At 37.6% G+C, this 25,492-nt stretch overlaps 2 protein-coding genes and 2 long non-coding RNA genes across 4 annotated transcripts in view; all 4 read right to left on the minus strand.

Annotated features, from left to right (window-relative positions):
- Nucleotides 1–25,492, minus strand: part of LOC135071956 (DNA-directed RNA polymerase II subunit RPB11) — a 212,472-nt gene that overhangs the window by 115,227 nt on the left and 71,753 nt on the right. The gene's annotated exons all lie outside the window — the stretch shown is intronic.
- LOC135071950 (uncharacterized) lies at nucleotides 9–1,322 on the minus strand. The gene is made up of 2 exons (XR_010257345.1): nucleotides 852–1,322; nucleotides 9–527 (listed from the first exon to the last, which is right to left on the minus strand). It is a non-coding gene; the product is annotated as an uncharacterized LOC135071950 (long non-coding RNA).
- LOC135072271 (uncharacterized) lies at nucleotides 6,554–14,907 on the minus strand. Its single transcript, XR_010257390.1, has 3 exons — nucleotides 14,835–14,907; nucleotides 7,272–7,861; nucleotides 6,554–6,926 (listed from the first exon to the last, which is right to left on the minus strand). It is a non-coding gene; the product is annotated as an uncharacterized LOC135072271 (long non-coding RNA).
- Nucleotides 20,371–22,895, minus strand: LOC135072083 (uncharacterized). Its single transcript, XM_063966031.1, has one exon. The coding sequence runs from the start codon at nucleotides 22,888–22,890 to the stop codon at nucleotides 20,383–20,385; it is 2,508 nt and encodes an 835-aa protein (XP_063822101.1). The 5' UTR covers nucleotides 22,891–22,895; the 3' UTR covers nucleotides 20,371–20,382.

Below are 25,492 nucleotides of genomic sequence, written 5' to 3' on the forward strand. Positions count from 1 at the left end.
TCTGATACAGGTACTAAAGAGATTTATTGATTTATCTAATCTACTACAATCACAAAATAATCTACAAGTACTTGAACACTTTACATAATAATAATATCACAATATGCAATCATTATACCTAGTTACTCAAGTGTTTACTTAAAAAAAACTTTGGTAAACAAAGAGCATTTTCAGGGACCTTAGTCTTATGCCCATTTTCACCATCAATCCCTTATTTTAAGTGACTCCTATGGTAACACATAATAGGAATTATGTTTTCATAGGGGTCACTTAAAGATTAGGGATTGATGGTGAAAACGGGCATTTGCGTCTTATTTAAAATAACCCTGTACATTGTTTAGTAAATAAAACTGCATTTATTAATTCTAGGATAGATAGTAGATAATGAGAAAGAGTCACCAAACTTCCCTACATACACCAAGGATGTCCCTCTCATAGCCATCTTCACACTTCAAATGGTACCTCTTGAAGAAGTAGTCATTGTTGATCGGGACCAACCCTTGTGGCCTGATGTGTTGGATCATGTCCTGAAAACGAAAATAATTTAATGTTAAATACAGCATTTCGTAGCGTAGCTCATACAAGGACTTACAAAAGAGGTGGTTTATTATTTAACAACAACATAATATATTTGTTACAATTGCATATTATTATCATAGATCTACATTTGCTATATGTACAAGACCCTTGTGGTACGTGTACAGACAACAGCAAATCAAGGTAATCTCTATGGGCCTATGACTTTTTATAAGTTAGAGACACCATGTCAGATTATATTATAGGTATGATGACTGTGATATTTTTTATGATAACTTTCTAATAATTCAAAAGCTTACAGTGTCAGTACTCACAATTGACAATCCATGGATCTTTTCTTCATAGTCTTCTTCACTTTTGGGGTCTCTTTCATTATTTTCTTCGTAGTTTCCTTCTGTAATATGATGCGGGTGTATATGCATGGCTCGCACAAACATTCCCAGAGATAGAATCAGAGCAATGATGAATATCTTGTCTGACATTGTTGTTGTTTTTGTATTCTTTGATTTTTTTTCAACTAAGTAAAAGGTCCAACGAACTTCCGAAGTACCCAATGAAGTAGCACCAATGATGTTGAAATTATTTATGAAGCTCCTGCGTCCCCTTTAGCACTTATAATGCCGTTTGTTATCTCAGGCCGTGTAACGTTCGCGTCATCGCCGTGGTGCCAAACAGGCTGGCCGTTGTTTGTTTGGAGGGGCTTGACGCTCGCGTGGGATCTTTTTTACACAACGGACGAATTTATGAATCGCAGCTTTATTTTCCCTTGACGTCAAACCTACGAAAGTAACGTAAGGTCAACAATTTTTATGGGCGCATTTGCGATATTAATGAAGTAGCCCTCGTTCCAGGAAAAGTAGTTGGGATCGTCACTGGCGTTCTAGTAAGAGGTTCTTCTACTTATTGCATAAAAAATGAACAAGAAAGTCATTTTTACTACAATAATATTTTTATAGCGAAAAATCTTAACATGCTCCTTCACCGGGAGCATTAACCTGTGTACCATTAGGTATAAATTAGACTTTGATCATTACATTACACTATCTACCTGAGTGACGAGCATTCGCGTGTAAGCATTCGCAATAATTGTAATATCTATAATAAATTTTCGAATATTCATGTGTTGATAAATACACATTGTATCATTACAAGGTGCGCGATGTAATTGTTTATTTTCCTCCCTCACTGATATAGGTAGGGGAGACCGGGGCAAGATGAGATAGTTAAGACAAAACTCGAAGTAAAATGAAAATTAAGGTCTGTAATTAAATTCTTTCACTGAACAAGTAACACTTATACATTAATCTCTTATAATTTATCATTTTAGCATGCAAAATCACAGTCATTTTTTGTCAAATAATGATTAACGTTAATGAGGCGAATTTCCCGTCTTGCCCCATGGCTGGGGTAAGATGGGAAATGATACGGGGCAAAAGGAGTCAGGAATCTTTCATCTACATCGGCACAGGAAAAGTGTGCCGAACCATGGCACACATTGCAGATGAATAAATTACATATTTTCATAAATTGTTTAAATTATTTCACATGCTACTTATTTAAGTAGTGTTAATAACTTTCAACAAAAAAAACACGATGTGTTAGCTTAAATATTTCGAAACAAAATTACCGAATAAAGAAAAAAAAATCAATAGAGAAACAAACTTATTTAAATCTTGCTAATGTAGAAGTCCAGGAGGACCGTAGGAGAACCAGAGTGACTGACATAGCCCGCAAAATCGCTAAAATCAAGTGGCAGTGGGCGGGGCACATAGCTCGAAGAGCTGATGGCCGCTGGGGCAGAAAAGTTCTTGAGTGGCGACCACGAGCTGGAAGACGTAGCGTGGGCAGGCCTCCCACTAGGTGGACCGACGATCTGGTGAAGGTCGCGGGAAGTACCTGGATGCAAGCGGCGCAGGACCGGTCTTTGTGGAAATCCTTGGGGGAGGCCTTTGTCCAGCAGTGGACGTCTTTCGGCTGAAACGACGACGACGAATGTAGAAGTCACTACAATATTATATTCTATCGGTGCACAGAAGGCATAGTAAAATATAGTATCCCATTATGCCCCGACCATTTGTGCCCCGATCCACATTTATTCAAATAAGTTGAAGCAATTATAATCTCATACGTTGCCGGCGCAAAAATATAGTCTGAATTTAAAGTGTTATACTATACAATAAGCTTAGGATTAAAACATTATATTAACTTAAGTACTTACATAATTGCACATCAGTTTTTAAACCAAAAATCGGATAAGAATACTTGCAAAGTCAGTTTTTGTCCTATACAACGTAAACACGAGTTCCAACACCTTCGCTCTGCTTTGACGCACTTGCGCGGTGTAAAGTTCGAGCAAATGGAGCCATTGCTGATCCGAACACGATTACTATTCACGCACAAAAGCTTATTTTCCGTCCTGCCCCGAACTTCATCTTGCCCCGGTCTCCCCTAAGTAGGTAATGCTCCAATCTGTCCCCTATTCCACTGTAATCCATTCAAATCCATTAATGGATTAGATTCCTCTTCTGCGTACACTTTAGTCCATCGATGGACTTGTTTCCGCATCAGAGTATACCCCAATCCATCAATGGATTTGATTCCGCTTTTAAGTACACCCTAATCCAAGAAATTTTACACAACTGTTTAAAGTAGGAGTAGAATAGGTACCAACATCTTTTATCCATCCATTGGAAATACATTTTAATTCGTGATTTATTTTATTGAAATATAAATAATATAGATATAGAAAATACGAACTCATTTATTTTTAAAGGTAAAAGCCCAGGTATTGTAATTATTTAAAAATCAAAATTAAAATCATGAGTTAGTTAATCACGTTGGTCTAAGTAGGCACTCGGTCTCAATCCATATACAGTGTGAGTCACGTTAAAGTGTACGTATGAAAATAGATGAAACTAGACCTATTTTTATCGACAAAAAAGAGGTCTAAAAATTTTTGAGATTTTTTTTTTTTAATTTTTTATAGAATTTTTTTTCTTCCAAATACTTATTGTAAAGAAAACCTAATAACTTTTAAACTAAGCGGTATATCGTGATAAAATAAAAACAGTAATAATGCTAAATAACAGGCGATACTAAAAAAAAATACATAAAATACACAAAAAAGCCTAACAAATAATAAAAAATGATACTTTTTGAAAAAAAATTGCTTTTAAAAAGTTTTTTTGGTTATTTGATAATTTTCTCCAAAAAATGCCCCTATAACCGGTGGTTTTTATTACTTTGTATTTATAAGTATATAGTTTCCTTGAAAGTTCATGAAAAGCCAACAGTTTAGTTTTTAGAAGGGGGGGGGGGACAAATCCGGTTCCTGGAGCGAGGTCCGTTCCATGGGGACGGCGCGGATGGCAGTGGCGGCGGTCAAGTACCGGGACTACATCTGGGTGGCCGGCGGCATGACCGGCGAGAAGAAGAGACCCGTTTGCAAGATCGTGGAGTGCTACAACTCCAAGACCAACGAGTATGAACAGATGTACTCGTTCGTTCGTTTCAGCCATAACGTCAACTACTGGACCCTTGGACTGGACTGGACTGTCTAGCAGGAGGAGGAGGAGGAGAGCAGGAGGCCCTCCTTCAAGGGTTTCCACAAAAACCGGTCCTACGCTGCCCGCAACCTTCACCAGATCGTCGGTCCACCTAGTAGGAGACAAGACTACGTTTTCCGGGCCTCGTGCATGTACTCGTACGGAGATATAAAGATATGAGTCCCAGTAGCTTTAGGTATATATTTCTTTATGCAAGTTTACTTCATGCAATTCTTATGGCTCTGCTATATCTCACTTTATTCCCGATGACAGTCAGGTATTCTCAGAAACGTCAACAATATAGGAATGGTATAACCCAGAATGCTATGTTCATTTAACTGACGTGTTTGTTTTCACAGATGGACAGAAATTCACATCCTCCGATTTCCAAGATGTTTCGCGACGTTGTTTTCCATGAATGACAAATTGTACATCGTAGGCGGTGTGGTGCACCAAAACTTCAAGCAGCGTGGGCGCAATAGACGTGTGGGACTGGAAAGATCGGGATTGGAAGCTGCAGACTGAGATGTCCATTCCACGGCACGGTCATGCGCTGGCCTATCTCGGCACTCAACTCATCATCATCGGTTAGCTTTACTTTTATGCCTGCTCCACACTATCTTTAAACAGTCCAACATTCAGCTACTCAGCTCATTGGATATAGCGCGCCAAGTTAAACACTGATAGACATCTGATGCAGTTTTAAGAGGGAAAAAATTGGGCATTCTAGATATGTACCATCCTAGACTGCATCTCACTTAACACCAGGTGCAATTGCGTTTAAAATACCTGCATTGTCATGCATAAAAAAATGTACTGACGTCTGAACATCTTCTAGAGTTTTAAGTTTATTCTAAGTAGATAACCAAATATTTTATGCACAGTTAAATAAATAAATAAATAAATAAATAAATAAATCTTTGGACAATTTCACACAGCGCCAGCTAGCCCCAAAGTAAGCAACTTAATGCTTGTGTTATGGGTGCTAGCTTAACGGATATACTACTTATATATATATATATATTTTTTTTTTTAAATACATAAATATTATACATAGTCACACCCAGACCCGTCACAGAAATTAAAATTCATCATTTCAATTTCTGCCCGGCCGGGAATCGAACCCGGGACCTCTCGGCATAGTAGTCCGTTCTGAACCACTACACCAAACGGCCGACCAAAGTTAAATTAGTAATATCAAACAAGGAAAATCAAAACATAGCTAATACGAACCGCGACACGTATTAGGCATCATGCGTTTGCGCAATCTTTACAATATTACGCGAATATTTTCTTGAAAATCCATGACGAAGCGTGTTTGCTACTCAAAATGTCGTACTTGGACCATGTGGCAGTGCATGTAAGGGTCCTCCAGCGCCACCAAAGTAAATATTTTCGTTTGGATACTTTTTGGTCTCAAGCTAACATTTTTCGTGCTTTTAATGTGAAAGTTTTATTAAAATGTTTGTTATTTATCCTAGTTTGTTATGCCGTGTAATTTTAATGCTTTGAACATAGTGATTTTTATATGTGAGGCTAAATATCACACTCTCATAAACGGGGTAAATTGTGCCGTTCATGTGGGGCTGTTTGTGCCGCAGCACAACCAATCCTTAAGCAACCTTTATTATTTTAATATTGTTTATATTTACGCGAGCACTTACTTTGAACAGCATTTGTTGTCTTTGACAGAATAAGGACATACAAGTGAAAAACTCAAAGGATCTGATGATGATCACATCTCAGGATCTTTTTTTAACACTTTGGAAGCGTCTCTCGCGAAAACTATTCCGTATAGAAAAAAATGATATTTCTACTCAACATCATTTTTAAAGACCTATCCATAGATACACGACGTGTATGGGTTTGATGAAAAATAAATTGAGTTTCAGTTCTATGTATGGGGACCCCCAAAATTTATTGCTTTTTTTCTATTTTTCTGTAAAAATCTTAATGCACTACACAGAATACATCTACATACCAAGTTTCAACAATATAACTTTTATAGTTTCGGAAAAAAAGTGGCTGTGACATATGTTTAAAATAATGACATAAGTACAGGTAATTTGTTTTTTAAATAATTTTAGTAATTAGTATTATAAAAACTGTCAATTTATTATAAAAAGTATAATGAATAAATAAGTTATTGTTAAACTGATGTCTTTTAAACTCTAAATTAGTTTACATTCATGTAAAACACCTAGCATTATCAACGGAACAACCGACCTCAGCCTCGGCACATCTTGCCCCAAAGTGGGGCTGGAAGTGCCTTGCCGTCGCTGAGTAAAAAAATCACTTTTTCTTAAAAAACTATTTAAAATGCGCAATATATTCGTAAAATATATTAAATTTGCTTTAGGATGTACCACTACTCTCAGACATAGCACTTGTTTTTTCCGAATCATTTAAGGATTTGTGAAAATCGGCACTTTCAGCCCCGCTCTCCCCTACTTAAAAAAACTTTGGGTAAACAAAAAGCATTTTCAGGGCCCTTAGTCTTATGCACGTTTTCACCATCAATCCCTTATTTTAAGTGACTCCTATGGTAACACATAACAGGAATTATGTTTTCATAGGGGTCACTTAAAGATTAGGGATTGATGGTGAAAACGGGCATTTGCGTCTTATTTAAAAAAAACCCTGTACATTGCTTAGTAAATAAAACTGCATTTATTAATTCTAGGATAGATAGTATTTTATTATGAGAAAGAATCACCAAACTTTCCTACATACACCAAGGATGTCCCTCTCATAGCCGTCTTCACACTTCAAATGGTACCTATTGAAGAAGTAGTCATTGTTGATTGGCACCAACCCTTGAGGCCTGATGTGTTGGATCATGTCCTGAAAACGAAAATAATTTAACGTTGAATTACTTACAGCATTTCGTAGCGTAGCTCATACAAGGACATGAAAACAGGCTTTAGAATTATGAAATTAGTTGAAGATATTGTGGTTTATTATTTATTTTAGAACAACATAAAATAGTTTTGTTACAATACCATAATATTATCATAGATCGTAAGCAAATCAAGGTAAATGCCTATGGCCTATGGGCATGGCATCCCATTCCCATCAGTTGCTTGAAATCATGTCTGACATGATGACTGGTGATATTTTTTAGGATAACTTCATATACAATGGTAAAAAGCTGTTCTATTAATGTTATCCATCTCAGTAGGTACTCACAATTGACAATCCATGGATCTTTTCTTCATGGTCTTCTTCACTTTTGGAGTGTCTTTCATTATTTTCCTCGTAACTTCTTTCTATAATATGATGCGGGTGTATATGCATGGTTCGCACAATCACTCCCAGAGATAGAATCAGAGCAATGATAGATGTCTTGTCCAACATTTTTGTTGTTTTTGTATTCTTTGTTTTTTTCTCAACTAAGTAAAAGGTCCAACGAACTTCCGAAGTACCCAATGAAGTGGCACCAATGATGTTGAAATGATTTATGAAGCTCCTGCGTCCCCTTTAGCACTTATAAATGCCGTTTGTTATCTCAGGCCGTGTAACGTTCGCGTCATTGCCGTGGTGCCAAACAGGCTGGCTGTTGTTTGTTTGGAGGGACTTGAAGCTCGCGCGGGATCTTTTTTACACAACGGACGAATTTATGAATCGCAGCTTTATTTTCCCTTGAACGTCAAACTTACGAAAGTAACGTAAGGTCAACAATATTTATGGGCGCATTTTCGATATGACAAAGTAGGTTACTCTTGTTCCAGGAAAAGTAGTTGGGATCGTCACTGGCGTTCTAGTAAGAGGTTCTTCTACTTATTGCATAAAAAAATGAACAGGAAGTCATTTTTAGTACAATAATATTTTTATAGCGAAAAATCTTAACATGCTCCTTCACCGGGAGCATTAACCTGTATAATATTAGGTATAAATTAGACTTTGATCATTACATTACACTATCTACCTGAGTGACGAGCATTCGCGTGTAAGCATTCGCAATAATTGTAATATCTATAATAAATTTTCGAGTATTTACGTGTTGATAAATACACATTGTATCATTACAAGGTGCGCGATGTAATTGTTTATTTTCCTCCCTCACTGATATAGGTAGGGGAGACCGGGGCAAGATGAGATAGCTAAGATAAAACTCGATGTAAAATGAAAATTAAGCTCTGTAATTAAATTCTTTCACTAAACAAGTAACACTTGTGACGCGCCCCGCGACGCATCGACAGCCCTAGCACCGTGCACGGAGATTTTGACAACCCTACGGCTGCGCGGCCGCACGCCGCACGGACCGAGCTAATATAAGAGACGGCGGCGACCGCGGGCGCCTAGCATTCGCTCGGGAGCCATTGTAACAGCCAGACGTTCGCGCGCGCGTCTATCATTCCCTCGGCTGCATTGCAAAAGAGTCCCTAGCGAATAGCTATCCACATTGTTCCTTACTAACCCTAACTGTTCGACTCTGGCTTGATCCGATACCTCGTCATTAATCCGCGGCTTGCCATAAAGCGTCGTGTCGAGACGTTCTATCGTTGATAGCCAACCGGTTCTCGTCCTTACCGAGTAGTGCATGAGATACTCATCCCGAACCTGCGGTAGCAATCCTGCTGCCACCCTTCCTGAACTTCACACCCCCTCGCCCCGTAGGTCCAACGCCTTTCCCCAGTGGTCGCGCTCACTATTGAGGCTTCGGTCTCTGGCTCGAGCTAATCGGACCACATCCTACCCCCCTAGTTATAAGTATCCAGACTAACACTCGATAAACCTCGCACAGGGCGCCGCCCCTCTCGCGGATACGAAAGCTAGCTAACGGGACGCGAACCGGGCGCGTCGTTATTCCTCTTGTTGTAATTAGTGAATTTTGTGATATAACTTGTAAAGTACTTGTAAACTTGCTCATTATTAAACGATAGCGATTTAGAGTCAGTGAAACTAGAATAAGTGAACTATTGTGGAACCTAGATTATAAAGTGCCATTGTGTTATTGATTGTGCGTTTCCTTGGTCAAATATCCCTGTAGGCATCCTGGATAGGTACACATCCCTCATCGCAGAAGGCGAACTGGGACTTAGTACTAAACAGCGGGGTGTCAGACTGAGCTAGCTTAGACGCCCCGTTGCAATGGCGCCCAACTAAATAACCCACGGAACCTACAGGGATCACCAGATCACTAGAGAAGCGAAAGACCACAAGGAAAGCAAAACTTCGCACCAAATTGATAATCACACATGTCAGAACCGACATCTTGGATATACAAACTGAAGAAGACAGAACTTGAGAACGAGTGCAAAAGAAGAAACATAAAAACGGAGAACAGAACCGTACAAGAACTGAGACAGAACCTCACAGAAGTACTCAGAACCAAGCAGCCCCGTCAACCCGTCCAGTCCGCCAGTAAATCCTCCGAAGAACAGTCTAACAGTGAGTCAGAAACCGATTTTGAAGACACAGAGATGCAGCAAGAACCAAACATGTCGTACACCGTAGATCAGACTGAAAGCATAACGGCCAGATGGAACCTAAGTTTTGACACATACAACGACCCAGTGGAGTTCCTAGAGCAACTGGACGAACTCATGTCATCGGGCGAGGTCAAGCCAGATAAAGTGCTCAAAGTGCTTCCCAGATTCCTGAAAGGAAAGGCCGTACTGTGGTATAGAAATAACAAAAACTCGTTCACTACATGGAACGAATTCATAGAACTCTTCACGTTGACATTTGTGAGCCGTGACAGTGACCTGTTAGCTAAAATAGTGAACTATAGGCAACATTACCGCCAAAAATTCACAGACTACCTGATTGAAATTCAAACACTCATGCGCAGATACGCAAAAATGTCAAAAGAGGAAGAACTAAATAGAATCTACGAAAACATGAACGCAAAATACAAGTTTTATATCAAGAAATCAGAAGTCGACTCGATAAGCAAATTAATACAACTGGCAAACGACTATGAAAATGTCACAGCAGAACGTCAAACTAGCTTCACAGAACGAGAACCACGAAATGATCACCACGAAACAAGCACAAGTCAAGGACACAAGGAGACGGCTTCATACATACACAATTACAACACAAATACTTGCTGCTGGAGCTGTGGAAAACACGGACACTCGATGAAAGACTGCAGAAGCAAAAAGGTACTATTTTGTAACGGTTGTGGCAAGATCGGCAAAATGAGTAAACAGTGTTGTAAGAAAACAAGTGAGTACACACAGGCCATGACAATGAACACAAGTCCGCAAATTAAAGATAACCGTCCATTCGTAGATGTATCGATACTAGGCGAAAAATATCAAGCACTCGTAGACACCGGCGCCACAAGATCATACATCAACGACCAAGTATACAAGAAATTCGTAAAAAGAAACCTGAAACCGAAAACAGTAATCATAACAGCTAGCATGACAGATGGGCATACAACTCGAATAAAAGAAGAACTAGACTTGCAAATAAATATAAAGGGAAAAACAATCGACCACCAAGTGTTATATCATCCACAAATCACGACTATACTGATCGGCATGGACATATTGAACAGAATAGGAGCCAAAATAGAATGGCCTAAAGATAGTATCAAACAAGCGGAACAAGTGGGAACAACGTCAAGAAAAACTACAGAAGCCAACATCGTACCTACATACGAAATGGCCGAAACACCGACAAGTAAGAAAAAACAAAAGATCAAACTCGCACACGAAAAACCAATCAAGAAAAAAGAATATTCACGGAACCCTAAAAGTCAAGAGGTAATAAATAAACACGTAACACGCTTAAAACAAGAAACAAAAGAAGACTGGATCCAAAAGAAAATTCAAGAAATACAAAAAACCGGAAACAAGGACTATAAAATGTCAAACAACAGATTATACAAGAAAATAATAAATCACGCATACGGACCAAGAACAGAGACATCATCAGACTGGAAATTATGCATAAACAACAATGAAAAAAACCAAATCCTGAAAGAAAACCACGATACACCAACCGCAGGCCATCTGGGAACAGCAAAAACACTGAACAAAATATCACAGAGATATTATTGGCCCGGTATGTACAGAGATGTGTCAACGTACGTCAAGAACTGCAAAACCTGCCAAGTTAACAACGCACGCAAACCCTGGAGCGCAGCGTCTACAGACCCGAGTAGACGACTACCCAGATCATCAAAACGGTCCACAGACTGGACCGAAATCCTCGAGGTCGACACCATCGACCACCCACAAGACCTGGACTGGCGCGAGTCCGGCCCTGGAGAGGAGCCGACCCGAGCTGAGGACCAGACCAGGAGGCGGCCGGGGAGAAAGAAGAGGCGCGGCCAAATCCAGAACCAGCTGAACAAGGCCAGTAACGTTAATTACTCGTAGCTCAACTTTATACCTAAGTTAGGTTTCTAATAGATAGATACAAAGCATAGTACCTAATTGTCTAGTCAGTTCTCGTTCGAATAACTTTCTCAGTATTTAAAAACAAGTCAATAATGTAAAAGTATTAATTAACATTACATAACAACCCTGTATAATCTAGATCATTCAGTTCTTGAATTTAATCTCGTTAAATATCACATATCAATAACCTATAAGTACTAATTAACATTACAAAGCAACCCTGTATAACCTAGATCATTCAGTTCTTGAATTTAATCTCGTTAAGTAGCACATATCAATAACCTATAAGTATTAATTATCATTAGATAATAACCCTGTATAATTTAAATCGTTCAATTGTTCTGTTTAATCTCGTTAAATAACTGTTGACGCAAACCTCATTGTTATTTACTCGTAACTCGCAACCTAAAATCACATAAATAACAAACCGGTTTGTTACGCGCCAATAGTACTACCAGTTTCTCGACAAATTTTAAATAGTAAACAAACATTCTAAGAACGATTCACCGAGCGAGCTCATTTGCATATTATCAGTGAAACGTATTTTTTCTATTCGCCACGGCCGGCACTCGCTCGCTAGATGATTCATAACTAGATTTTACCTGCCTAATGTTTGCGCGCCGCGCCAGGCTGCATTCCATTTACGTTAAGATATAATATTATTGTAATTAAAACTTAACCCCTTAACTACCATTGTCTTGTATAACTTTTAATAATTGTAGAAATTATTAACATTAATCAGATGCCTATTCTGAGCATACTAATTTAAATAATTTAAACTAGAAATAATAATAACAAGTACCATGCATACTATTACTGTATTAAATAAATATTTCAAGTAATAATTGAATACTCGTAATAACAAAGTAAACAACAGACTCGTTTAATTAGTTCATTGGTAAATTGTAAACAAAAGGTCAAAGGTCTTAATAACAATTATCTTATAACATTGTTTCAAAACTAAGTTAACTAAAATTAGCGTTTAATTAGTTCATTGTAAGCAAAAAAAATTGAAGGTATTTTAATAACATTGTTTCAAAACTAAGTTAACTAAAATCAGCGGTTAATTAGTTCATTGTAAGCAAAAAAAAATTAAAGGTATCTTAATAACATTGTTTCAAAACTAAGTTAGCTAAAATTAGCGTTGAATTAGTTCATTGTAAGCAAAAAAAATTAAGGGTATCTTAATAACATTGTTCCAAGACCAAGTTAGCTAATATGGTTATAAGTAAATAAATGTACTGTCATGTTTTAAATAAGGAGTTATTATTGGGCTAATGATCAAGCACAAGTTCAGTCATGTTTTACATGTTAATTTATACTCGTTATGAAGTTACCCAAAAATAACTTATTATTAACATGAATTATAGTTGTTCATGTAGAACCTTTATGTACCAGACTTGTGATTTTTCCAGGTAAAAATCTCCAAAACAAGGGAGGATGTGACGCGCCCCGCGACGCATCGACAGCCCTAGCACCGTGCACGGAGATTTTGACAACCCTACGGCTGCGCGGCCGCACGCCGCACGGACCGAGCTAATATAAGAGACGGCGGCGACCGCGGGCGCCTAGCATTCGCTCGGGAGCCATTGTAACAGCCAGACGTTCGCGCGCGCGTCTATCATTCCCTCGGCTGCATTGCAAAAGAGTCCCTAGCGAATAGCTATCCACATTGTTCCTTACTAACCCTAACTGTTCGACTCTGGCTTGATCCGATACCTCGTCATTAATCCGCGGCTTGCCATAAAGCGTCGTGTCGAGACGTTCTATCGTTGATAGCCAACCGGTTCTCGTCCTTACCGAGTAGTGCATGAGATACTCATCCCGAACCTGCGGTAGCAATCCTGCTGCCACCCTTCCTGAACTTCACACCCCCTCGCCCCGTAGGTCCAACGCCTTTCCCCAGTGGTCGCGCTCACTATTGAGGCTTCGGTCTCTGGCTCGAGCTAATCGGACCACATCCTACCCCCCTAGTTATAAGTATCCAGACTAACACTCGATAAACCTCGCACAGGGCGCCGCCCCTCTCGCGGATACGAAAGCTAGCTAACGGGACGCGAACCGGGCGCGTCGTTATTCCTCTTGTTGTAATTAGTGAATTTTGTGATATAACTTGTAAAGTACTTGTAAACTTGCTCATTATTAAACGATAGCGATTTAGAGTCAGTGAAACTAGAATAAGTGAACTATTGTGGAACCTAGATTATAAAGTGCCATTGTGTTATTGATTGTGCGTTTCCTTGGTCAAATATCCCTGTAGGCATCCTGGATAGGTACACATCCCTCATCGCAGAAGGCGAACTGGGACTTAGTACTAAACAGCGGGGTGTCAGACTGAGCTAGCTTAGACGCCCCGTTGCACACTTATACATTAGTCTCATATAATTTATCATTTTAGCATGCAAAATCACAGTCATTTTTTGTCAAATAATGATTAACGTTAATGAGGCGAATTTCCCGTCTTGCCCCATGGCTGGGGTAAGATGGGAAATGTTACGGGGCAAAAGGAGTCAGGAATCTTTCATCTACATCGGCACAGGAAATGTGTGCCGAACCATGGCACACATTGCAGATGAATAAATTACATATTTTCATAAACTGTTTAAATTATTTCACATGCTACTTATTTAAGTAGTGTTAATAACTTTCAACAAAAAGAAACACGATGTGTTAGCTTAAATATTACGAAACAAAATTACCAAATAAAGAAAAAAAAATCAAAAGAGAAACAAACTTATTTAAATCTTGCTAGTGTAGAAGTCACTACAATATTATATTCTATCGGTACACAGAAGGCATAGTAAAATATAGTATCCCATTATGCCCCGACCATTTGTGCCCCGATCCACATTTATTCAAATAAGTTGAAGCAATTATAATCTCATACGTTGCCGGCGCAAAAATATAGTCTGAATTTAAAGTGTTATACTATACAATAAGCTTAGGATTAAAACATTATATTAACTTAAGTACTTACAGGATTGCACATCAGTTTTTAAACCAAAAATCGGATAAGAATACTTGCAAAATCAGTTTTTGTCCTATACAACGTAAACACGAGTTCCAACACCTTCGCTCTGCTTGGACGCACTTGCGCGGTGTAAAGTTCGAGCAAATGGAGCCATTGCTGATCCGAACACGATTACTATTCACGCACAAAAGCTTATTTCCCGTCCTGCCCCGAACTTCATCTTGCCCCGGTCTCCCCTAAGTAGATAATGCTCCAACATTACGTTACACGCAAATGCTCCCGGTGAAGGAGCACCTTTAACTCGTATATCAAAGAAAAAAAGGAAACTGAATTAAAGAGTAATTTAATTACTGGAATAAATTGATTACTAAATTGACTATTTCATAGGATAGAGTTCCAAGGGACAAAAATGTTACCTACAGTGTGATCGGGTTTCTCTTGTTATTTTATCTTCCGAAGGAAAAACAATACACTAGGAAACAAAACAATGCTAATGACGAATGTTTAATTTGCAGCTGGTAGATATTTTATGTTATCGATCTGCATGGTAACGCATTATTTATTATTAAGTATTAAGATGTCATCCTTTTATCACCGATTGCACAATTTCAGAGAAAATAAATCAAAACTGATAACTATTTTGCAAGAATCGCTACAACGCAATTTTATGAGTCGGTTTATCAAATCTAGTCATAAAATAACTCTCTGCAGATAATTTGTGTGAACATAGTAATAACAAAACACAGGATTTGGGATTTAGTGGCATCATTTTTGTGAATTACACCATCTTCCGCAATATTATAGTCCGGGCCAGTAAACACTGATAATTTTTGTAACATACTGAAAAGTGAAAACGCTAAGACCGAACTGTTCTTGCAGAACAATAACTGATTTGAGAAAGCCTATCTTTGATTACAAATGATGTAATTCACACTCCAACCCCCTTGTACCTACTTGAGTAGTTACAAATAAACAACTAAAGCTGGCAGAGAATGCTTTGTGGCAGTAAGTTCGTCATATGCACTGATTAATGTTGCATTAACCTTGACCTCAAACCATAAGACTGTGTTTATTACCCGACTGCGCCAGAAAGAAGGTTATGTTTTTTATTTACTTACTGCAATAAAAACTCATAAAGGCCTAAAGACTTAAACGTGTATTTGATCATAAGTACATAATATTGGCTGAAGTGGCAATGGGCAGGGCACATACTTAGTACGCAGAACTGACGGCCGATGGGGCAGAAAGGTTCTGGAATGGAGGCCGCGTACCGGAAAACGCAGCGTGGGACGTCCACCTACAAGGTGGACCGACGACATCGTAAAGGTAGCAGGGAAGCGCTGGACGCAGACCGCTGCCAATCGATCAACATGGAAAGCATTGGGGGAGGCCTATGTTCAGCAGTGGACGTCCTATGGCTGAAATGATGATGATGATGACATAATATTGAATATCATCCGTCATTGTACTCCTTCCAATAGGAGTTGTTGGTGATGGTGTGACGTCGCCGCGTTATGCACTGCAGGTTCCAGCCCATCTGTTCCCCGGGGGGACACGTGTCTTTATCTGCCAACAAAGTGAACTTCATTAGTTCTAGTGCTTAACTCAGTTACTGCTTGAAGTATGGCAGCGGCACAGGAGGGGTGACATTGATATACAGGGTGATTGGAACTGAACCCGCCATAGTTTAGAAAATATGTCAATTTTTATACTTTTTTCAGATTTTTCCGAAATTTGACCTAAAAACTGCTTCAATGTTTTTTTCTCGCGTGATTTAACCAATAATATCGAATACGTGTTTATTAAAATAAAATAAATTTCTGATCCAGATAATTATTGAATAGCTAGTTACGAGCCACAAAAGTCTAACAAAAAGTACAAACCACGATAAAAAATTATTATTTATTTATTGTATTAGCTATGGCGGGTTCAGTTCCAGTCACCCTGTATTATGACGTGACAGAGTATGCAAATCTGAAGGATATTTGAAGTCTTGTTGAAGTAAGACGTCTTAAAAACACTCGTGTCCGCATCCATACTTCAGGCACTGACTAAATTAACCTATAACGTCCATCATCTTCAGGTCTCTCCTCGCCCTCTCCAATTCACCATATTTGTTAACATACACCCCTATCCGGTAGATAACTAGATGTCCACATACTTGTCACATTTTGTGGAGGTGGTTCTATTCTACTTTGCCGGAACCACTGCTTATTAACATTACTAAAAAATAAATTATCCAGGCATAGCCATAAACAAAACACTAAAATGTATAGACTACTCGGTGAGTTAATATCATTGAACTTAATTCCAGTGCAAATTAAAAACAAGAGTTTAAAATAATCAAGAAATAACTAGTTATATGCTAAAACAAAATGAACTACAGATGAGCCTCATATAAACTTATTTATGTAAAACTGTCTGTTTTACAAAACAAAAATAAATATTTTTGGGACTAACGATTTTAATGTAATTTGAGTCAAAGTACCTATTCAACAAGGAATGGGAAACTAAAATAAAATATCAGAACATACAATGGATAGAGTTTATTTGTGTTAAATTCACATACCTACTTACAACGACTTATAATGAACGCGAAGAACAAACCCGATTAGTTAATATTGTTCATATCATTATTTCTATTTATTGTTGTACATTTTCAGGTAGACCTGATGTTTTAGAGTCGTTTGATTTTGCCTCTTTGTCTTCTTTTTTCGGTTTTATATGATCACCTCTGTATTTTCCTATGACAGTTGGCTTTTTATGTGCTGCCAGAACACCTTTGCTTATTCTTGGAGAACACGATAACAGTAGAGGTATACCACAACTTCCAGCAGCATTATGAGGATACAAAGCTACAGCTGGAGGGGCGAAGACTGGAACCTGGCTGGCATACGAAGAGCGGACCATTGGCACTGGCATTGTAGGAAGAACGTTAACCATTATAGCGTCGTGTGTTAGTTGCTTCAGGAAATCATCTTCCTCATCTTCTCTAGTGAACCTAGTTCTCGGTAGTTCGTGTAGATAAGGTCCAAAATAGGGCATGGTCTCCCGAATGCGAGTGACACTTGGTACAACAGAAGGCAATCGTGACACTGCCATAGTTGGGTTGAAGGCTGCGAATAGGTTAGGGTGTGCATAAGGATATAACACGCCGTTATAGTTTCCCACACCGACTCCGAGACTTCCAACATTCGCGTAGTGATTGACTTGATATGGTGACTGAAGCCAGGTGCCAGGTTCTGCTGGGTTTTCAAAACTTGTGATCTTCGGCATTTGTGGTGGAAGACGCTCTTCTAGTCCTTTTACTTTGCAATCTTTATCATGATTTACACAGGAGTCACTGGAGCCCTCGTCGATGACACCGTAGGTTCTCTCGCCTCCAAAATCACCATTACTTTCTTGAGATAAAATGTTGTCTTGGGATTCTCGAGGAATGTCTGGCACATTGCGACAAAACGCAATTGTTGTATAAAATAATACAATGAACACTGTTCTAAACTCCATTTTAACACTTTTAAAGGAAGTCAGGTGTTGAGTTCGATAACTAAAATGAAACTATAAGTCACATTACACATTTTCATTCAATGGTCGTATGTATCAAATTTCACTCTACCAGCATTTTAACAACTATAATTTGCGCCGTGTGTCCATGAGGGCGAGTTCATCGCATCGCTTCACTCTGTAACTTTCCTTTTAAAAGTTTTTTAATTAAATCATGGTTTTAACCATCTATTAATTCAATTCGGAAAGTGGCTTAAGAAGCTGATTCAAGCCTAAGTATGTATCCTAAGTAGTTGTAACATAATATGCAATTTAAAGCATGTAGTTTTACGACTGGTGTATAACATCGTGGTTATTTTACGGAAGCGACTAAACGCACTTAAAGCGACTCAACTCTATGCCCATATTGCCCACGTGAACGCGTACCTTTATTTATAGAAATCAAATTATCGCAAACTGCTGAATGGATTATAACGTAAGTGCGCCTATTAACGACCCCCCAAAATTTGTATTCTATTACCGCCCTATTTTTCTTTCTTTCATAAAATACATAATAACAGGTTCCAGAAAACACGTTACCTAAAAAATATCTAGATATGTTTATTGACTATCAAAACGATTAAAGTTTGTGTTCGTAAATAACCAGTAAACGGAGTTATTTGACATTAAATGGGACGCGCCCGCAACGGACGCACTTTTCATACTGACGCGCTCCCAGCTACTTAAGGTGCACCTTGTTATTAATTAGCGATTTTAACACATTTAAAATGAGTATACCAACATGTGTTTGCATAACAATATTAATTCGTACTTTAGTTTCCTTAATAAACCCTCAATATAGCCCTCTCGCTGTATTTTTGTGGCTTAAATACAATTTTAAATAAGGGCGGTAATAGAAACACTTTTCATAATTTGGTTCCTAATAACGACCCATGGCGTTGTTAGAATTTTGATAAAGTTTTTTATTTTAGTATTTGTATCTTTAACTACGCATTTAGCCTCCATTTTGTTGTCTTGATCGATTCATAAGAATATTTCACATAATTAAATCAATTAACGCCATACGTTAATTGTCATAGGTTTGGCATAAAACTGCAATGAACATTAAAGTATATCTCTAATAATGTATGACAATAGATTTTATAAAAACCTGTTAAATTCTAATTAGTACCTATTTGATATAAAATAAAACCTAATAAAAATGATACTTCACTGATCATGTCTTCATTAATGTAGATATTTTAGCTGCTTACTGTTTTTTTTTACGGTCGCTAATAGAATAAAGTAATGTTCATACTTAATTCTATTACCGCCTCATAACTATAACGCCACCTGCGAAGACTTATAAGCCTGTATTTTGTACATAACTAACATTTATGTCATGACACCAAACCAATCATGCGTTATCACAACTACTATGTAACTTTTTAAGATCTTTTGAATAATAAAAAAAATATTTAAAATAATTATACAGACAGTGTCCATTGTCCATAGTTTAAATTAAAATACACAATTACACACAATTAAAATAAAAACTAATTGAAAATTATAGTCAAATTAAATATAAAAATGAAATATTAAATGAATATTTAATTTTATTAAAACTCAAATATAGTTTAAATAATGACCCCCACTACTCACTAGAACACCGGGTACCGCGTAATCAAGTATAATAGAGGAATTTATTATTCTACTATTTTTGCTTGATTTATTTATTTATTTACGAGAAGCGTGCCTTTTCTCTTTTAATAATAAAAAAAATTTACTTGAAAAAAAAAACAAATTTAACTAAAACTAAAAACAAAACAAATTTAACGTCAAAAAATCAAGTGGTTCCCGAGCCTCTGAGCGGGAATCGAACCCGTGCCTCTTGGAATATACCCAATTGAAGAGCAATATTCTTAGCGGTCGGTAATAGAAACAGAAAAAACGTTAATAGAAACACACCTCGTCTATAGGTCGGTAATAGAAACAACTGCTTTTTCAGATTAAATTGCTATTTATTAATTATTGTGTGATTGAATACTCATTTTTACTACTTGAATTCAAAGATTACTTCATCATTGTTATAAATAAATTAAAGTGTCTTTTCTATCACCACGTCTTATATCTAATTTTCTAACGTTTATCCGAAGTGAGCTTAAACTGGCGGTAATAGGCGCATTTACGTTAATGCGATCTTCACCAGCATAAGGAACTACGTATTGAAATGATAATATTGTAAAGATTATTTAAAAAATGATAAATATTATTTATGTTTACTAATAATTTTTAATGCGTTTGAATTAGGTAGGTGTAAATTAGAAGTTAATTTTATAGGAACAAAATTATTATAAAAACACTAAACTTATTTTAGAAATTGCTTTATTTGTGATGTATTTCATAAAAGTACAAAAAATAAATAAATAAGTCCATTATTCGTTAATTGCAAGTTATACATAGTAGTGAGAGTTTTCGTCATTATTTACAGTTTCTTCTCGCTAGTTTTTGGTGGGGTCTGGAAAGTTTTAGTTGAGTGCTTGAATTTGCTTGGTTCCTCCTTAGTCTTGATGATGTCACGCTTGTGCTTGAATTTCAAGTCTTCTTCAGCTCTGTATGCTGGAGCAGCATAGCCATGTGACTTGATCAAGCTGCCTGATGCAACTGAAGGGGAGCAGCTCAGCAACAATGGGATGCCACAGCCTCCAATCTTGGCATTAGGGAACACACCAACGGCAGATCCGCCACCGCCAGCAGAAAGGCTCAATCCACTGCCATAACCTAGACCAGCTCCATACGACCTTGCTGTATCATGATGCTTCCACTGGAATAACTTGTTATCCATGGCAGACTTCTCCGCAAACTCTCTGATATTCGTTTGTATGCTTGGGTTCATGAGATTATCTTCCTCCGCTGATTTCCCGTGATGTAAGGCACCGCCGTGATGTTTGTGACCGCCAATTATCAAGGGTTTGTTGAATGAAAGTTCCAATGGTGCAGGTTTGTGCACGTGGTGGAGCCCAGGACCATGCGTATGCCCAACAGCATGAGCGTGAGCAGAGGCATGAGCGTGAGCGTGTGCTTGATCATGGCCAAGTTCGTGAGCGCTTCTCAACTGATCCATGTGCAAGTCATCCACCAAATCAATAGATTTTCCTAACTGCGACATATCATCGTTTAAAGCAACTGGACCATTTATATTGATATCACTGGCAAACGCAGCATTGTCTGATGATTTCATATCGCTATGAATAGAGTCCTCCGCTGACTTTCCATGATGTAGACCACCGTGATGACCTCCATGATGTAATAGACCGCCGTGATGTGGGTGACTGACAATCAATGGTCCAGTTGAATGTATGTTATGAAGTCCATGACCGTGAGCAAGAGCATGGGCCGCGGCATGAGCATGGGCGTGGGCGTGAGCATGCGCAAGTTCATGATGAGCGTGTCTCAGCTTGTCATTGTCATCCCACAGGTCCACCGATTTTCCCAAGGTAGTCTTTTCATTTTTCAGATCAGCCAAACCCTTTAGACCGATGTCACTACTCAACTCAGCATTGTCTGCTAATTTCATATTGCTTTGGACAGTCAATCCAGACTTCTGGATAAATTCAGCATCATTGTCAAAATGTTTGTTCTGCTCAACGGATTTCGGAATAGCCACGTTCAAATTAGCGTTCAAAGCTATTTTCTTGTGTTCTGCGGACTTCATCATTGGTTCTTTATTTTCAGTCTCAGTCCAAGCACTCTTTTCTTGTTTCACGAGTTCATCGGTAGATTTGGTATCCCATTCTGATGTCCGTAAAGTTGATTCCTTATTATCATTAATCTCATGACCACTGCCAGCAATTTCCGTTTTCAATGACATCGATGTTGCATGAGGCTGTTCCATTCTAAGTCCAGGTTGAGATGTTCTTAATGAAGTACCCAATTCAACACTTTTTCCTTTGGTCAACTCAACGTGGCCACTGTGTTGCAGGCTGAGAGGTTGGCTTTCAATATTCAAGGAAATTTCGGCCAACTTGCCTTTACTTGCTTGAGTATTGTGAGTGGCTTGGTGGAATTGGTCATGTTTCATAGGTGTTACTTCTGAAGCAGCTGTTTTCATATCATGTGCGATATGGTCTGATTTCGTTTCCATCGTCTTTTGGTTCATGTTATCAGATGCTCTGCTAGATGTAAGGCTTTTTGTGGTATCTTTGTGGAAATGAGAAGTATGTTCTTGATTATTGCTCCTCATCAGATGAGATGTGTCGACTGGTGGGAAGTTGGAGCCGGATCTGAAACTATCTTCGATGTTTCTTGCTATCTCAACATTCCTTTGTATGTTCTCCATGGCTTCCTTCCATTGAGATAGCCTCTCTTCTTCCAATTTGCCTTTGTTCATTGCATGTAATGCTTCTGTGTCCCCCAAAGTGGTAGCTCGCAGGCTCATTGACTCCAGGTTACCGAAGTTTGTTTGCATATGACGCGACGAGTGTTTCACGCCTGCAGCATCTTCGTGCACGTTCTTGGGAGACACTTTGTGTTTCCACTGAGCGTTCTTGGCGCTGGGGCTATGCTCGATATTTCTCAAGTCATGCTGTAAGCTTTCAACGGCCTCCTTTGCAATCTTGATGCTCTCCTCGACATTATCCTTATGTGCGTCAATGTCTTCAATCTTGGTTGATCTCCTTAAGTCAGCTGATTTAGCAACGTTCTCGTCACATACTTTGACACGAAGGTGTTGTGAGCATCTCTCGTGAGGTTCAGCATTAGCTCGTTCTTCAGTGGAGTCGCGGTACAAGTGGTATCCGGTTTTCTTCTTGACTATGATGGGCCTCTTCTGACCAAAATGACTCCTCGCTGAGACCCCAGGATCAGTGATTTCAGAATCGAAGTTGAGAGGGATGTTTTCGGGCGTATCCAGAGTTTGGAACCCATCCTCCTGGAGTGCTGGTGCAGCTATGGCTATACACACTAAAGCCGATAGCACCACTAAGGTCTTCATGGTGATGTGGTGATGGATCGTTTGATGCTGTGAACCGAGATCCCACAGCATTTATACTAAATCGATACAAGAGTAAAACACATTAGATTAAAGAAAAACAATACGTGCCGATTGTAAGTGATTGTGATTTACAAGATAATGATATTATGCTGAAACGTCGCATTCCCATACGTTCAAGGCAAATGCTTGGCATCGCGTTAATTATATCAAATTAACTAGCGACCCGCCCCGGCTTCGCACAGGTGCAAAGTATACCTCTCTCTTAAATCACTCTATCTATTTAAATAAACCGCATCAAAATCCGTTTCGTAGTTTTAAAGATCTAAGCATACATAGGGACAGACAGCGGAAAGTGACTTTTGTTTTAAACTATGTAGTGATAATGAAATCAAATCAAATAAATAATAAGGATAAAAAATACCAAACTTAATTCAGTGTGCAAACACAATGTAATCAATTCCTATAATATACAGTGTGAGTCACGTTAAAGTGTACATATGAAAATAGATGAAACTAGACCTATTTTTGGAGATTTTTTTTTAATTTTTTATCGAATTTTTTTTCTTCCAATTACTTATTGTAAAGAAAACGTAATAACTTTTAAACTAAGCTGTATATCCTGATAAAATAAAAACAGCAATAATGCTAAATAACAGGCAATACTAAAAAAATACATAAAATACACAAAAAAGGCCAACAAATAATAAAAAAGATACTTTTTGAAAAAAATCTGCTTAAAAATTCGTGTTTTTTTTGGTTATTTGATAAATTTCTCCAAAAAATGCCCCTATAACCGGTGGTTTTTATTACTTTGTATTATTCTCTATCGTATTACCTTCGTAAAACCAAAAATCGCATGTCTCTATCCCTATCACAACGTTTGCAATGATTGTTTGAACTAAGCCTCTCCGGGCGTGCTATTCAACGCTTCGTTAACAACGAAACTGAAAATGGCTCTAGATTTATAATTTTGATAAAGACAAGTTAGATTTCAAATAAAAACAAAAGATTTAGAAGTAAAATAAGCATTTTAGTTAAAATTAAAATTGTCTCTACCTGTAGCGGAGAATAATGTTGTGGCAGGCCTTTGTTCAAACGATCATAGCAAATGTTGTGATAGGGATTGAGACATGCGATTTTTGGTTTTACAAAGATAATACGATAGAGAATAATACAAAGTAATAAAAACCACCTGTTATAGGGACATTTTTTTGAGAAATTTATCAAATAACCAAAAAAATACGAATTTTTAAGCAGATTTTTTTCAAAAAGTCTCATTTTTTATTATTTGTTGGCATTTTTTGGGTAGTTTATGTATTTTTTCAGTATCGCTTGTTATTTAGCATTATTACTGTTTTTATTTTATCAGGATATACCGCTTAGTTTAAAAGTTATTACGTTTTCTTTACAATAAGTAATTGGAAGAAAAAAAATTCGATAAAAAATTAAAAAAAAATCTCAAAAAATTTTTGACCTCCTTTTGTCGATAAAAATAGGTCTAGTTTCATCTATTTTCATATGTACACTTTAACGTGACTCACACTGTATATAAAAAACGTTAGTTATGTTTTTATTATTTTCAACCAGTATAAAAACAAGCGCTTCCGCGCTGAATACTATTCATGAAAATATTTTTTCACAGAACTTTTAAATATATATTTTTTTTATTATTTTTGCACATAATGTAATGTACAAGTGGTGGGCTTAATACCGAGTAACGTGGTATTCTCTACTAGTCAACCACATTAGGTATAACTCTATCTAAACTACTGTGTTCTGAAAATTATATATAACTTGAAAAAATCCAACTGCCTAAGGCGTGGGTTCCATTCCCGCCTTGGGCAGTTCGATTTTTTTCAAGTTATTTATAATAACTTTCAAGTTAGTTTGAGATGCAACTCTTAACGCTTAAAATTAAATAACTACTGTGTTTTGTTTCGTAACATTTTTAATATTTTCTGTAAACCGCAAAAAAACAAATTGGACATGTGACTATTTAGAGAAGGTGAAATTAATTTAGATGATCCAAGGATACTAAAATAATAATTTAACTGCAGTCCACTTTGATCACCCAAGTCATCCCGAGTAGCAGAATCTGGTGATCAAAGGACACCAAACTGTCGCTTTGAGTCCATGTGAGAAATAGACCATTTAATTTCTATCAAAAATAGAGAAACCACGAAGAAAATTTGATTAAAGTTTCCGCAATGGGTATAATAATTAAAAACGTGTAATATTCAAGGCCAGAGTGCGCGAAACACATACATGTGCATATTGCAAATAACGCACTTTGCCCATGCTGGTTTTACACTGAAGAGCAAATAAATTGGACTTTTTTTTTTATTTGCTTAAAACATGGTGTACATAATAATGTCGGTGTTACATGTTGAAATGTGCTCATGTTCTACTTCATTAAAGAATGCATGCAAATATTTTATACATATAGGTAGGTAATATAAATTTTTCAGACTTTATTTTAAAAATGTTTAATTTTTATAGGTTGCAAATTAACTAGACTGAATTTTTCCCAGAGTAAAAGCAGAAGTAGGTATCTAAATAACTTTTAAACGAGAATAATAATAAGTCCTCAGATTACATACGA

Source organism: Ostrinia nubilalis, chromosome 5 (genome assembly GCF_963855985.1).
Source record: "Ostrinia nubilalis chromosome 5, ilOstNubi1.1, whole genome shotgun sequence".
Classification (NCBI taxonomy): Eukaryota; Metazoa; Arthropoda; class Insecta; order Lepidoptera; family Crambidae; genus Ostrinia; species Ostrinia nubilalis.

Bases quoted from the DNA above. Each gene is read 5' to 3' on its own strand.
- LOC135072083 (XM_063966031.1), bottom strand. From the start codon at position 22,890: ATGAAGACCTTAGTGGTGCTATCGGCTTTAGTGTGTATAGCCATAGCT.